The sequence below is a fragment of the Aulonocara sp. 'chitande type north' Nkhata Bay genome, unplaced genomic scaffold (genome assembly GCF_057382095.1).
Source record: "Aulonocara sp. 'chitande type north' Nkhata Bay isolate Kocher_YH1m ecotype deep benthic unplaced genomic scaffold, A_spYH_male_GT1.1 unmapped_scaffold_20, whole genome shotgun sequence".
NCBI classification, from domain to species: domain Eukaryota; kingdom Metazoa; phylum Chordata; class Actinopteri; order Cichliformes; family Cichlidae; genus Aulonocara; species Aulonocara sp. 'chitande type north' Nkhata Bay.
The window spans coordinates 124,663-137,805 of record NW_028234352.1 but is presented as its reverse complement, the minus strand read 5'-3'; the positions used below and the strand labels follow the sequence as shown (position 1 = coordinate 137,805).

The 13,143-nt window shown below is 43.7% G+C and overlaps 1 protein-coding gene across 19 annotated transcripts in view; it reads left to right on the top strand.

The window, feature by feature from the left end:
* ank2b (ankyrin 2b, neuronal) overlaps positions 1 to 13,143 on the top strand; it is a 152,624-nt gene that overhangs the window by 109,115 nt on the left and 30,366 nt on the right. For 14 of the 19 annotated variants that reach the window (XM_086284934.1, XM_086284948.1, XM_086284935.1 and 11 more), the window contains 13 exons: positions 1,984 to 2,125; positions 4,102 to 4,189; positions 5,784 to 5,887; positions 6,104 to 6,142; positions 7,407 to 7,631; positions 8,584 to 8,682; positions 9,648 to 9,802; positions 9,886 to 10,097; positions 10,328 to 10,532; positions 10,616 to 10,712; positions 10,780 to 11,008; positions 11,203 to 11,328; positions 11,450 to 11,572. In XM_086284934.1, coding sequence (XP_086141060.1) covers positions 1,984 to 2,125; positions 4,102 to 4,189; positions 5,784 to 5,887; positions 6,104 to 6,142; positions 7,407 to 7,631; positions 8,584 to 8,682; positions 9,648 to 9,802; positions 9,886 to 10,097; positions 10,328 to 10,532; positions 10,616 to 10,712; positions 10,780 to 11,008; positions 11,203 to 11,328; positions 11,450 to 11,572 — 1,844 coding nt within the window. The remainder of the gene's footprint in view (positions 1 to 1,983; positions 2,126 to 4,101; positions 4,190 to 5,783; positions 5,888 to 6,103; positions 6,143 to 7,406; positions 7,632 to 8,583; positions 8,683 to 9,647; positions 9,803 to 9,885; positions 10,098 to 10,327; positions 10,533 to 10,615; positions 10,713 to 10,779; positions 11,009 to 11,202; positions 11,329 to 11,449; positions 11,573 to 13,143) is intronic. The other 5 variants (XM_086284949.1, XM_086284937.1, XM_086284950.1 and 2 more) reach the window with 3 other exon arrangements.

The window sequence follows — 13,143 nt, the reverse complement described above, 5'->3', positions numbered from 1 at the left end:
TCAGTTCTTCTTGTTCAGGGATTCGTTCGTAGGTTTTGTGTTCTCATGTTTATTGCAGGTTTAGTTCTGTCTCTGTGTCGTGTCTGCGTCTTTGTTTAGTGCTGTCTTGTTTCCTGTTTTACTCTGAAGGTTCATGTTCCTGTCTTATGTCAGTGTTTCTCGCTGTGTCCCCTTCTGTCTCTAATTCCTTGATGACTTCCTCGGTGTATTTTAGCCCAGTGTGTCTTCGTGTCAGTGTCGCGTCGTCTGTTCATGCGCCCTGTTATTTCTAGCTGCACGTCATGATTCTAGTCTGCAAGAGTCGGTATTGGACATGTTCATAGTCACTTTCTCCAGTCATGTTTGCCTGCACCTTCATGTGCCAGTACCGAGATCTCGTTCACAGTTTCTCATGTCGTGTTCACAGTCTGTCCGCAGTACTTCGTCATAGTTCAGTCCTGGTCTTCGTTCATAGCCTTAGTTACTCCCAGTTTAGGTTTTTACTTTTGTCATTCCCATAGTTTATGGTTTGTTGTTTTGCCTTCTGTATCAGCCCTGATTAAAGGTTCGCTTTGAGCTTAGCACAAGTTTTGCCTCCTGCGTCTGTGTCCGCACCTGGGTCCACCAAACACACTCTCCACACGGTCTGCCCGATATTGAGTACTTAATATAAACGCGATTTAAATTTACAGGTAACAGCTTTAGTCCTACAATTTAACAAAAAACAAACAAACAAGGGACTAGTTTGGAATTAAGAACATTTATTTAAAACGAAAAGCATGTTGTATGCAACATATTACAGAATAAGTAATTATAAAAAAACAAAATTAAATTTTAAATTTGTTCGTCTGTGCCTCGGTATCGGGGGACTTTTAACGAGTACGAGTACTTTAGAAAATGTGGTATCGATATCGGTATCGGTGCATCCCTAGCTGACACTGCTCTGGCAGTTGTGACTATACAAAGGGAACGTGGAGAGAGTGAGAGACTGTTGTTAGCACCCATCCCATGCCAACATGTCAGCAAAAAAGATTGTTTTACACTTGGATAATGTTAGCCAGTGGCTTGCATGAATTTGGAAAGATGTTGCATATTAAAAAATAATAATATTATTGATTTGTCTTTTTAAAATTGCACACCAGAGTTATTCTAAATGTAAAGTATGACTTAAAACCTGTTTGCATGACAGTAACGCTGCACAGCTGTAGCTCATTACTAACAGGAACATCAGCGGTTCGATTCCCGGCTCCTCCAGCTGTTATCGTGTTATCACCAAGGCTTCAGCATTTCAGTGAGCCTGGCAGCTCAGAGACAGCGAAACGTAAAAATAAAGCGCTTTGTGAATGTGCACATGGGTGAAATATGCTCAGTATAAATATACTTATAAGTGCCAATCCATCTGTATGTCTGTTATAATACATGAACACAGTCAGAGGGTTGACTCCACTAATCGCCTGCACACAGTCATGCTGAACATCTGCGTCCTGCAGCCAACAGCGATGCTGAGCCCTGCTGTGCAGTAGTGGAACAGTAATAGTGCTAAATCACTGTTATGCAGTTAGCATAAGCCTTACAGTTGCTTTGCACAGTCCTCAATCGAAGCATGAGAATACAGTAGAATATAGAGATGCTGTAGCGAGAAGCTGTGAAGTGCACGTCAGTGCAGCCACTAAACTGTGAAAGGTTTTCTTAACTAGAGACACAAAAGTGACGACGCGTTGAGATTTCCTGTACAGCAGCCCTGTGTTTCTTGTTCATGAGCCACATCAATGTCTGTTTTCCACTTTCAGCCAGATGTTCAAATGTCCTGTTTGTAGAGTAACTGGCTGTGATGTTTCCACCTGTGAACATCAAAACCAAAACAAGCACAATTACAGATTTGTTGACTTGTGTCCAAAATATTTCTAACAATATCCCAACATCAAGGTGCGTCACTGCGTTTTCTCATCAGTGGTTGGTTATAGTTGTGGTTTTTCATTGATAGTTTCATTTCTGCTTCTCAAGGTGACGACACGATGACAGGCGACGGAGGGGAGTATCTGAGGCCTGAGGATCTGCGGGAGCTGGGAGATGACTCCCTGCCAGGACAGTACCTGGATGGGATGAACTACCTGCGCTTCAGCCTGGAGGGAGGACGAACCGACAGGTGCATCAAACTCTGTAAAAGCTAAAGACAGAGACAAACTCGCTGTGAAACATATTCCTGGATGAAATGATTCATGCACAGTTGTTGCATATGTTCTCTATACCGCTTTACAAGCTGCAGCTCACACAGCTGTTTCAATAACACACTCTTTTCCCTTTTATGACATTTTATGTAACCTACTTGTGCATTTCTTCCCTTCCCACCCTCTTTACTCACATTGGCTCCGCCCCATTCAGTGTATGCACAAACAGCTAACAGCCTGTATGTTTTGTGTCTGTTTGCAACCTCTCCTCTTCACACTTCACGGTCTGCCTTTTCATACCTACATAATCGAATGCAAAGGTATGTGCTGACTCCATCCACGTATCTGGACTTCTAAGTCTTCAAGTTTATTCATTTATATAGCACTTTCAAAAACAACAGTTGTTGACCAAAGTACTGCACAATAACACAGTCATACCAGAGAAAACAGAATAGAGATTAAGAGAAAATAGAATCATGGAAAGAACAATAGAAACAGACTCATCTTGACTTAAAAGCCAGAGAGTAAAAGTGGTGTTTGGACGGGTTTGACAGTCTCCAGTGTTGGAGAGGTCCTGACATGCAGGAGCAATGAGCTCCATAACTTAGGAGCGGTCACGGCAAATGCCCGGTCTCTGTGTTTTAACCTCGACCTTGGGACTTGGGATCTTGGGGGAGAATATCGGGTTAGGAAATCAGGGAGATATATATGTAACGTCTTAAAAACAAGTGTTAAAATGAATTCAAAAGCTGACTGGCACGCAGTGTACTGATGCAAGTATGGCAGATGTGTGATCCCAGTTAGGAGCCGTGCTGCAGCGTTTTGGACTAGCTGCAGTCGGCCAATTGATGTAGAGGTAATACCAGAGTAGAGGCTATTACGGAAGTCGAGACGAGATGAAGGCAGGGATCACTTTCTCAAAATCTCTGAAACAGAGGAAAGGCTTTTGCAAGGAGGCGGAGATGAAAGAAGCCAGCCTTGATTATGTTATTTATATGTTTGTCCTAAATTTCTTGCAGAGGATTTTTTATAGATCTCGAGAGGGCCGAGGTGAAGAGGGTCACAAGCACCGAAAACAATGACCTCAGTTTTCTGCTCATTTAGGTTGAGAAAATGTAGCGCCATCCATGCCTTAACGTCTTCCAGACAATCAAACAGACCCTTCAGAGGATTCACAGATTTTCATCTCAGGGGAACGTAAATCTGAGAGTCATCTGTGTAGCAATGGAACGAGAGGCCATATTTATTTAAAACTGAGCCCATTGGAAGCATGTCGATTGAAAAAAGGACAGAGCCCTGGGGGACCCCACAGGAAAGCACGGTCTTTGGTGATAATGAGTCTCTGAGATTAACAGAGAAGGTTCGATTAGATAAGAAGGATTTAAACCATTCCACAACAATCCCTTTTATTCCAACGTGTTGTTCCAGTCTAGAGATGAAGGCTGGGATCTACTCTATCAAAAGCAGAACTGATAATAGAGAGTAACTCTGCTGCAGCTTTGGACCCACAGCTCAAACCCAGGTTGCTTTAAGCACATGAAGAGCTTTGTATTCCCGTTGGTGCTTTATAAAGCTGGGAGAGCACCGGTGACTACACTGGTAAACCACAATCTCATGTCCCTAACGACCACAGGAATCTTGGAGCGGTGGAAAGTTAGGAACGTGTTGACATGCACACATGGTGTTCGTGCTCCCTGAGCTTGGCTCGGCCTTCCAGCCGTATGTAATAAACAGATCAGATGCTTTGGCTGCTGCGTTCGTGTGTCCAGCAGCGCTGCTGTTAAACCAACACTTTAGGTACAGTTTTAGCTTTTGAACATGCTGTTCACCACGTAATTGCTGGACATTGATCCCGACCAGAACAGAACTTTAAAGATTATGAATTTCCTGCCGTGCTGGGTTGATATCATGGGCTTCACAGGTTTCATGCTTGTGTTTTTCCTGTGTGCTTCAGTTCAGACAGGTCCTTCACGCCCACTCACCACAGCTACTACTCTTCTAAACATGAAGGCATGATGGAGGAGATGCTCACCAGTCACCAGGTACGCCGCATCATCACACAGATCACTAATTCTGTGCATTTTTTAATGTTTATTGATAAGATTTTAAGTTCAAAGTTACATAACGTCAAACCAAACACACAACAACAAAAACACAAACAGGAAAGAAAAGGAAAAAAATAAAATGAAAAAATACACCAGTTAGCCAGTACAAATCAAAAGTTCAAAAGAAACACCAGTGTCCAAAGAAGATGATCTTCTGTGTGAGGTTAGACAGGGCAACAGAGAGTTCACCAAGTCCAGAAGATGTGGGAAACATGTCCAGGAAGGAATCAGGGTTTCACACAAACACAAAGTGCAGTCAAATGGGTTAAAGTTTATGTTAAATTCCAATTAATATGATCGAGAAAAGGGCCCCAGATTTCGACAAACTTAAAATGGGTGTCAGCCAAACGATAGCAAACCTCTTCAATCATCTCACGTAGCCAAACCCTGAACAATGGAGGAGATGGTGATTTCTAGGCTCTAAGAACAAGTCTTCTAGCTACAATCATGCCAAACATTAAGGCTTTCTGAAGAGGACGTCTGAGTGCCAATGAGGTTAGGGAGCCTAGCACTGCAAGTACACCATCCGGCTCTAATTTTAAATCATAAATATATATTAAATATCTCTGCCCAGAAACTCCCGAGTGTGGGGCAAGACCAGAAAAGGTGACCAAGGGTTCCCTCCATTGCTTTGCATCTGTCACACAAAGACCAAATAGACGGAAAACTGCTGCATAGATTTGTTTTAGAAAAATGCAGACGATGAAGGACCTTGAACTGTATAAGTTGTAGTCTGGCATTAACAGAGTGTTCTTTAATCTTTTTCAACCCATTGGCCCACAAAGCATCCGATATGTCCACTTCCAAGTCCTTAACCCAAGCGTCCTTGATGTGGTTAGTAGGTGGTATACGTGTAAAAAGTGTAGTAAATTATTCTGTGCATTCTTAAAACGCTGCCGTGGGACGATGTTAACCTAAAGGTTAGGAATTATGACGCTCAGGCTGTGGCTGTGGACTGTACTGTTAACCACTCTGAAGTGCTTTGATTCTCAGCTACTTCAGTCTGCACATCAATCTGTGAGTAAGATGTTGTGTGAGGATGTTTAGCACCTGGAGGAATTAGAGTTAGAGCAGAGGAGTTCTGTGTAAGCACCATTTATCCAGCCTGGAGGCGGTGTTGCCTTGCAGCAACCATCTGACCCTTTCTGTGTGGAGTTTGCATGCTCCTCTTGTGTCTTCCTGGGTTCTCTTGGGTACTCTGGCTTCCTCCCACACTCCAAAGACATGCAGTTAGTGGGGTTGGCTTCACTGGTGAATCTAAACTGTTTGTATGTGAGTACGATAAAGACGAGGATGGATCAATGAAAGAAGGGCTGAGCGAGCCTGATTTCTGTTTGTCAGACTTAACACATCTGAGCTCTCAGGATTCAGCCTTAGAAGGGCTGCAACCCCACCTGACCCACTCCTCCACCCACGGTCCTGCTGTTTTCATGGGGATTATGTTTCTGTCAAATTCAGGAGCAAGTATATCCCATGATCTTCTCAATGCCCTAGATGACTGGTCTCTGATAAGAGGTTTGTTTCGTTCCAGGTTTCATCCCTTGCCAGGGAGACTGAGAGGGATTCGTACCGGTTGAGCTGGGGCACAGAGAACCTGGACAACGTGGCTTTGTCCTCCAGCCCTGTCCATTCAGGGTAAGCACAGCAGCACTGAAGGAAAGTCGTAAACAGCATTTACACTGTCAGAGTTCTGTGAATAAACTGTTTTCTGTGGATCTTCGTAGATGGAAATCCTGCTGAGCCCTGTTCTTTTCCTTCTGCTCGTTTTTTACACTTGCTGGGATTTCTCCCTCTCTGATTTCTTCTGCCTGACTTGTGATTCCTCTCTGTCTGTTGTGGTTGTTGTTTTAGCCACTCCTCTCCGTGCCATGATCATGGAGACCACAGCAGGTGACCTTCTGCACCTTGGTTGCACCTCATTCCCCTTCATCACCGTCCTTCTCCGCTCAGTGTGCTCTCCCTATGGAGAGGTGTATGTGTTGCACCGTCCTCGACAGACAACATCTCGTGTATATTCCTGTATTCTCAGCCTGAACGTAAATTAAACATAAACTCTCTAAATGATTTTCCAAAGTTGGCATCATGACACTGCAAGTTCAGGAAAGTTTAGATAAGGTTGAAGGTTGAGGACATGTTTGTCGACTTCATTCAGTGTCTCGTGAACTGTGCATTTCTACTAACATGCCACGTGGTGTGGAGACTATTAGAATAAACTTACAGTTTACTCTAATCTCGTCTTCTAACATTAATTTAACAGCTGTTTCAAGTCTGTCGTTGGGTTTTCTAACCTGGTTGTTTGTTTGGCTGAAGCTGAGCCAAGAACCGTCTTTAGTGTCATATCGTCATTTCATCACAGTCGGTCTTTACCCCGCTGGGATGTGTGATCCATACGCATACTTGTGACTGTGCATGGAGAGCGAAGGTCAAACCTGAATGCAGAGCAGCTCTCGTCCATTCAGTGTTGAGAAAACAGAAACCAAAGGTTGAGCGAACGTTAGCTACCATGCTACAATCATAGAGTTGCCCATGGTTATAGGTAGTCTATGTTAAAGTGCAGCTATCCTTTTTTTGTAACATCTCTATTTGAAGATTAAACATAATAAAGAAAATGCATTGTTCTGGTCTGCTGTTTCCACGAGCATAGATTGGCTAATGCTACGTGATGTGAGCTAGCTTAAGTTTACTATTACTGACCTCGCTGAATCAGTTCACTAAAGTTAAGACTATGCTATAGTTGTGCTGTTGTTGCTTCACGGTCTAAGATAGATAAGCTCACTTAGAAAAAACCATAAATACATATAGTTCATGAAGAAAGTGTGTTTGCTTCTTTAGAGAAGGAAAGTTTGATGAACAAAAGTGTCCCAGGCCAACACGCCGACAGGATCTTCCTTAGTCCTCATATCTCGTGCTTTCTTGAGTCTTAACGGGGCCTTCTTGATTTTGAGATACGTAGTTAACGACTTAACTGTTGCTTGTGTTCAAAAACTCGAGCAAGTAAACAGCGGTGGTCCTTCGTGTAAGTGTGCATCTTACAAACTGTTCAAACCAAACAAAGCTTTGCCGTCTGCTTTCTCACCACTTAATGGAGCTGAATTAGACTGAACCGGACAATATTGGCGTCTCATTCGTGCATGTATCTCCTGCTTCCTCTCAGCTTCCTGGTCAGCTTCATGGTAGACGCCAGGGGCGGAGCCATGCGCGGCTGTCGACACAACGGCCTCCGCATCATCATCCCGCCGAGGAAGTGCAGCGCCCCGACGAGAGTGACGTGCCGACTGGTGAAGAGGCACCGTCTGGCCACCATGCCCCCGATGGTTGAGGGGGAGGGTCTGGCCAGCAGGCTCATCGAGGTGGGACCCTCTGGAGCCCAGTTCCTTGGGTAAGACAGGAATAGTGATTGTAGAAGCTTCTGGATGTGTGGAGGTTAACACTTAAAGTCTATTTATGTCAACAACAAATGCCTCAAGGCGCCTTACACATACACATGATATAATATTATTTGCTAGTAGCTTTGAATGTTTTATGGCAATAAGTTTCCAGGCAGGACGAAAAGTGCTTCTTTCCTTTGAACATCTATCCTGTTATTAATTTGTATCCCGTATAAATGCAAAGGTTACAAAGTGCTGCCCTTTTCTTTCAGATTAATTTGCCAGCCTCTGCCTGACTCAGACTGTCTCTGTATTTGCTCTCGCTTCCTCCCAGTGCCAGCGGTCTGCCAGCATGGCCTGTTTACTTTCATAACAGCTGCAGCGCGACTCTTTCTAACCTTCTCCCTAACACTTGATGAAACAGCTTTTCTTATTAACTCCAGCTGCAGTGTCTCGCACCATGATTGGTTTGATATATGGACTGAAACTCTGCCCTCTGCTGGTAACGTTTGAGATGGTCACAGTTACAGATTTGCTGCAGACGACAGAAGTTTTTGCTGTGATGTGAAATGTTTCTGCAGCTCTGCAGTGAAACTAGCCCCACACGGCCACAATGATGAGCTCATTTCAAATAAACAGATTTAATTTGAATAAAAATGCAGAATAATAGTCTAACAGATTCAAACTGGCTTTATCAGAGGACTTCTTCAGTGACCAACACAGTGTGTGTTATGGAAATGCAAAGAACTACAAAGTCAGTCTTCTTTATTATGAAAAGAAGGACTTGAGTATAAATATAAGCGCAGCTTTGGGGTAAATGTTGTATGTTTTTATTTGTCATTTCTTCGTGATGCTCTATTGGACGTCCTAACTGTGCAGCTAAGAGAAAATCGGCGCTCAACCCAAACATTGTGTGTGCTCTTTCTTCCTCACTGCTGCATACGGACGCTCGGTCAATCACAGTAAACTCCACCTCCCCAGTGCCCCCCCACCTCTAAATGAGGGAGAGAGTTTGGTTACCCGAATCCTCCAGCTTGGTCCACCGGGGACCAGATTTCTTGGGTAGGGTGGAAACCAGTCTGTGGTTTTGCATATGAAACAATCCATGGATGCCAGTTTCTTTGTTACTGTGCTGTCGTGTTTGTGCTAATGCTGCATAATCCACTTCATTTAGTGTCCGTGCTTCCAGCCACTGCTTGTCACTTCTCTCCTTCCTGCTTTGCCGTTTCCCTTTTCTTTCTTCTCATTCTCGGGGGAAGATTTGTCTCTCACTTATGTGTGAAATTTAAATGGTTGTGTGGCCTGTAAGTCGAAGGGAAGCAGGAGAATATGAGTGCACGCTTCAGCGATCGGCTCTGTATGGTTTTTATTTCGAGTTTATAAGAAATCACATGATGTCACCAGGCAATATTTGGCCTTTTCACTATATTTTAAATTGATGTGTTTCTCCTGCCTGAGTGGTCAAAGTCATAAAATAACATCAACAGTATTTAGAGTGAAACATAAACAAATACTACAGGCCAGGTAACCATATAAATATCACATAGAAATATGTGTTTGTCCCGATGTTGGCCTGCAGGACGCTTCTTGTAGATACTCGTTGTAACTAGTTTGTGATTGTGCTCATCAGGTAAGTGTCAGAGTGACGTTTTCTAACTATTACAAATGGACGACACACTGATCATAAATCAACTTGAATGTTGTGATTCAAGTGAATCCACCTGAGATTTGCTGGTGCAGATGCTTTTATCCAGCACAGCTCTACATGTTTATCTGAGATGCTCTTTATCACCATGTGTCAACACATCAGCTGCAGAAAAAATAAACTGTAATTCACATAGCAGTGAAGCCAGAGCAAGAGGAGCGATGCACCCTCTGTGTCTGAAGCACAGGTACAGTCGGGCTCGTATCCAGATACAAAGATGAACAGTCAAAGAACAGGAGACTTACCTCACTAACCTGTTATATTCCATCACACCACGCGCTTAGTTTTACTTGGACTTACCCAGCGTATCTTGTTCCTCCAGTCCTGTCATTGTGGAGATCCCTCACTTCGCTGCCCTCCGAGGGAAGGAGCGCGAGCTGGTGATTCTGAGGAGCGAAACAGGAGAGAGCTGGAAGGAGCATCACTGTGAACACACTCAAGAGGAGCTCAACCAGATACTCAACGGCATGGACGAGGGTCAGTCTCCGATACTGGCTGACGACACCGCGGCGTCAAACGATAAAGGCCTGATCACGTCTTTTCTGTCTCACCTTCTGCAGAACTGGAAACTCCCGAAGAGCTGGAGAGGAAACGCATTTGCCGTATCATCACTAGAGATTTCCCACAATACTTTGCTGTGGTGTCACGCATCAAGCAAGACAGCAATCTGATTGGTCCTGAAGGAGGCATCCTCAGCAGCACCGTTGTACCACAAGTTCAGGCAGTTTTTCCTGAGGGGGCGCTGACCAAGAGGATCAGGGTTGGACTGCAGGTAAACAGAGTGTGGTTAGCTTTTATATGTTCTCTGTTTTGCTGTCATTATGTTGTTCTTAATATTCAGAGCTTTAGTTTTAAACCATGGAAACAAAACAGACTCAACCTTCTTAAGTTGCTGTGATTCATGTCGATGTCTTTACTAAATGGACTCAAAAGAGGTGGATAAAGCACATGTGCTGTCTGCGTACAGTTGCCTCACAGCCAGGCTTTCCTCTTGTCTCGCAGGCCCAGCCAGTGAGCATAGATGTCGTGAGGAAGCTCCTGGGGAACAAGGCCAGCTTCAGTCCCATTGTCACTCTGGAGCCGCGCAGGAGGAAATTTCATAAACCCATCACCATGACAATCCCTGTCCCCAAGAGCAACTCCGACCCCGTCCTCAACGGCTTTGGAGGGGACACACCCACCCTACGATTGCTTTGTAGCATCACGGGTTAGAGAAGCCGTAGAAAAGTTCAAATCTTAACGGGTGAAGCTGAGACGCGTCTCCACATTCTAACATTTCATGTCACGCAGGTGGAACAACGCCAGCCCAGTGGGAGGATATAACAGGAACTACTCCGTTAACTTTTATTAATGACTGCGTGTCCTTTACCACCAACGTGTCTGCCAGGTAAACCAGCTGAACCAAATATCAGCCACAGACACCAGCTCGCTCCTAACCCTCTTCTGATTTCTAGGTTCTGGCTCATAGACTGTCGGCAAGTCCAGGAATCGGTCAACTTCTCCACTCAGGTGTATCGGGAAATCATCTGTGTCCCTTACATGGCCAAGTTCGTCATCTTCGCCAAGACCCACGACCCGATTGAGGCCCGATTGCGCTGCTTTTGCATGACTGATGACAAGATTGATAAAACACTGGAACAGCAGGAGAACTTCGCCGAGGTGGCGCGCAGCCGAGATGTAGAGGTGAGAAAGGAGAGCGGAGGGAGTCTAACACCAAGTTATACAAGACAGAGTTCGGAAATGAAACCCCAATAAAATAAAAAACCTTTGAGCGGTCGACTCCAGTCTAAGAAGAAGAAATATCTAAAGAAGGGTGTAAACATGTAAGATGTCAGGCGTGATTATTCCATCATGTATGCATGTGTTACCTTTACTAGGTCCTGGAAGGCAAACCTATCTATGCAGACTGCTTTGGTAACCTTGTTCCCCTCACGAAAAGCGGCCAACATCACCTCTTCAGCTTTTACGCCTTCAAGGAGAACCGGTTAGCACTCTTCATCAAAGTGAGTCATCGTTTATTTCTTCTGAGCAAGTGCTGCAAGTGTCAGCCAATGTTCTTCGTATAACATGGAATCGGTTTAGCAATGAGCAGCTGGCTAACGTTGACCCGCTTGGCTTTGGCAGATCAGAGACAACACTCAGGAGCCGTGTGGCCGCTTGTCATTTATGAAAGAACCCAGGAACTACAGGTCACTTGCACAAAATGCTATATGCAATCTCAACATCACACTTCCATCATACTGCAAGGTAAGGATGGCGCGCCGATGCTGCTGGTGGTCGTGTGTCTTTATGAGTAAAAGCTGCGTGCTGGTTTCAGTAGTTTAACATGGAAAGTCCTCTGGTTGCTTTAACTCTAGACCGTGTTGCAATAAGACATATTATCAATGTTCCCTCTAATGTTTCACGTGTCTGAACACACAAACTCCCTGAACGTCGCACTGTGAGCAACGGCAGACGTGTGCACTGTGGTCACGCCAGCATCCAAGTTACATGTTTATTAAAGTAATCAAATTACAGCATTTATGTTCGACTACTTTTAATTAACTGCTTTAGTCCACTTACAATGAAAATTTAAACAAATCTATTTCGTGACCTGTAGCATGTCAACACTATGGAAGTAAAAATAACTTGAACTCAAAAAGAAAATGTTTTTAAAATTGGAGTTCAAGTTATTTTTATTTATTTATTTTTTTGCTCTGACTGTATTATGAGTCTGTGGTCTGGGAGAGAGTCTGTAACTCTGTCTGCAACATACAGTAAATAATGACCAATGTTGGGCAGTTAATTATATAGTGACTTCTTCAAAAAAGTAACTGAGTTATGCAAACAGAGTTTTTTGCAGCTGTTTACCTAAAAATGCAGCCAAGGCGTTTTTTTTAAATAAACATTTCAAACTATTTACAGAACAATCAGCTGTTCTGCATCAAATCTGATGCCACACAAATTATTTGTGTCGCTCCAAAAAATAATTCCTGTCCACTATGAGATGAAGGAGAACAACAGCCTGATACCTGCAGGCCTGACAGCAGCAGATGTATCACTGCTGTAACACCTGTAAACCATTGTTCTGACACACACAACAAAACTATTGACTACACTACACACTAACTACACACTAACTACACACTAACTACACACTAACTACACAAGATTTGTGCTAAACTTGGCATTCGCATCTCAAACACGCCGTCACTCCTAAAACTTCCCCCTCCCTAAACCACTAAATGTCATGTTGCCATATCATTTTTTGATTGGTCGACATGGTGCATTTTTCCACCAATAGGAAAGGCTGGGGGTTGGTATTGTTTTTGCTCACAGGCTTTCGAGCGTTTTCCTTATAAAACGCCGTTTTTACCGTTTCTTCCTGCAGTAAATATAAACAACGACAGTATTCAGGAAGGAAAACAAACACTGCAGATATTTTATCATAACTCTGGTTTTACGCGGCCGATCAACACAATTTAAAAACTGGTATAAAGTCCACACTTTGTCCGTCAGTTGTTCCGTCTGTCCTGCTCACATCTCCAATGGTTGTACACGTTGTCATTAACGTGGCTTCACTCCACATCAGCCGCTTTGCTAAAACACCGGTGTCGCACATAAGGACGCTGTCATAGCCTGTCAGCCACGTTGATTAGCTGCGTATATCTGCGTATATATTACAGCTGCGTATACTGTAATATACTCACATATCTATATTATTGCTAATATATATTGTAATATATCTATATCACTAAAGCACTTCTGGATGGATGCAAACTGCATTTCATTGCCCTGTACCTGTGCATGTGCAATGACAATAAAGTTGAATTCTATTC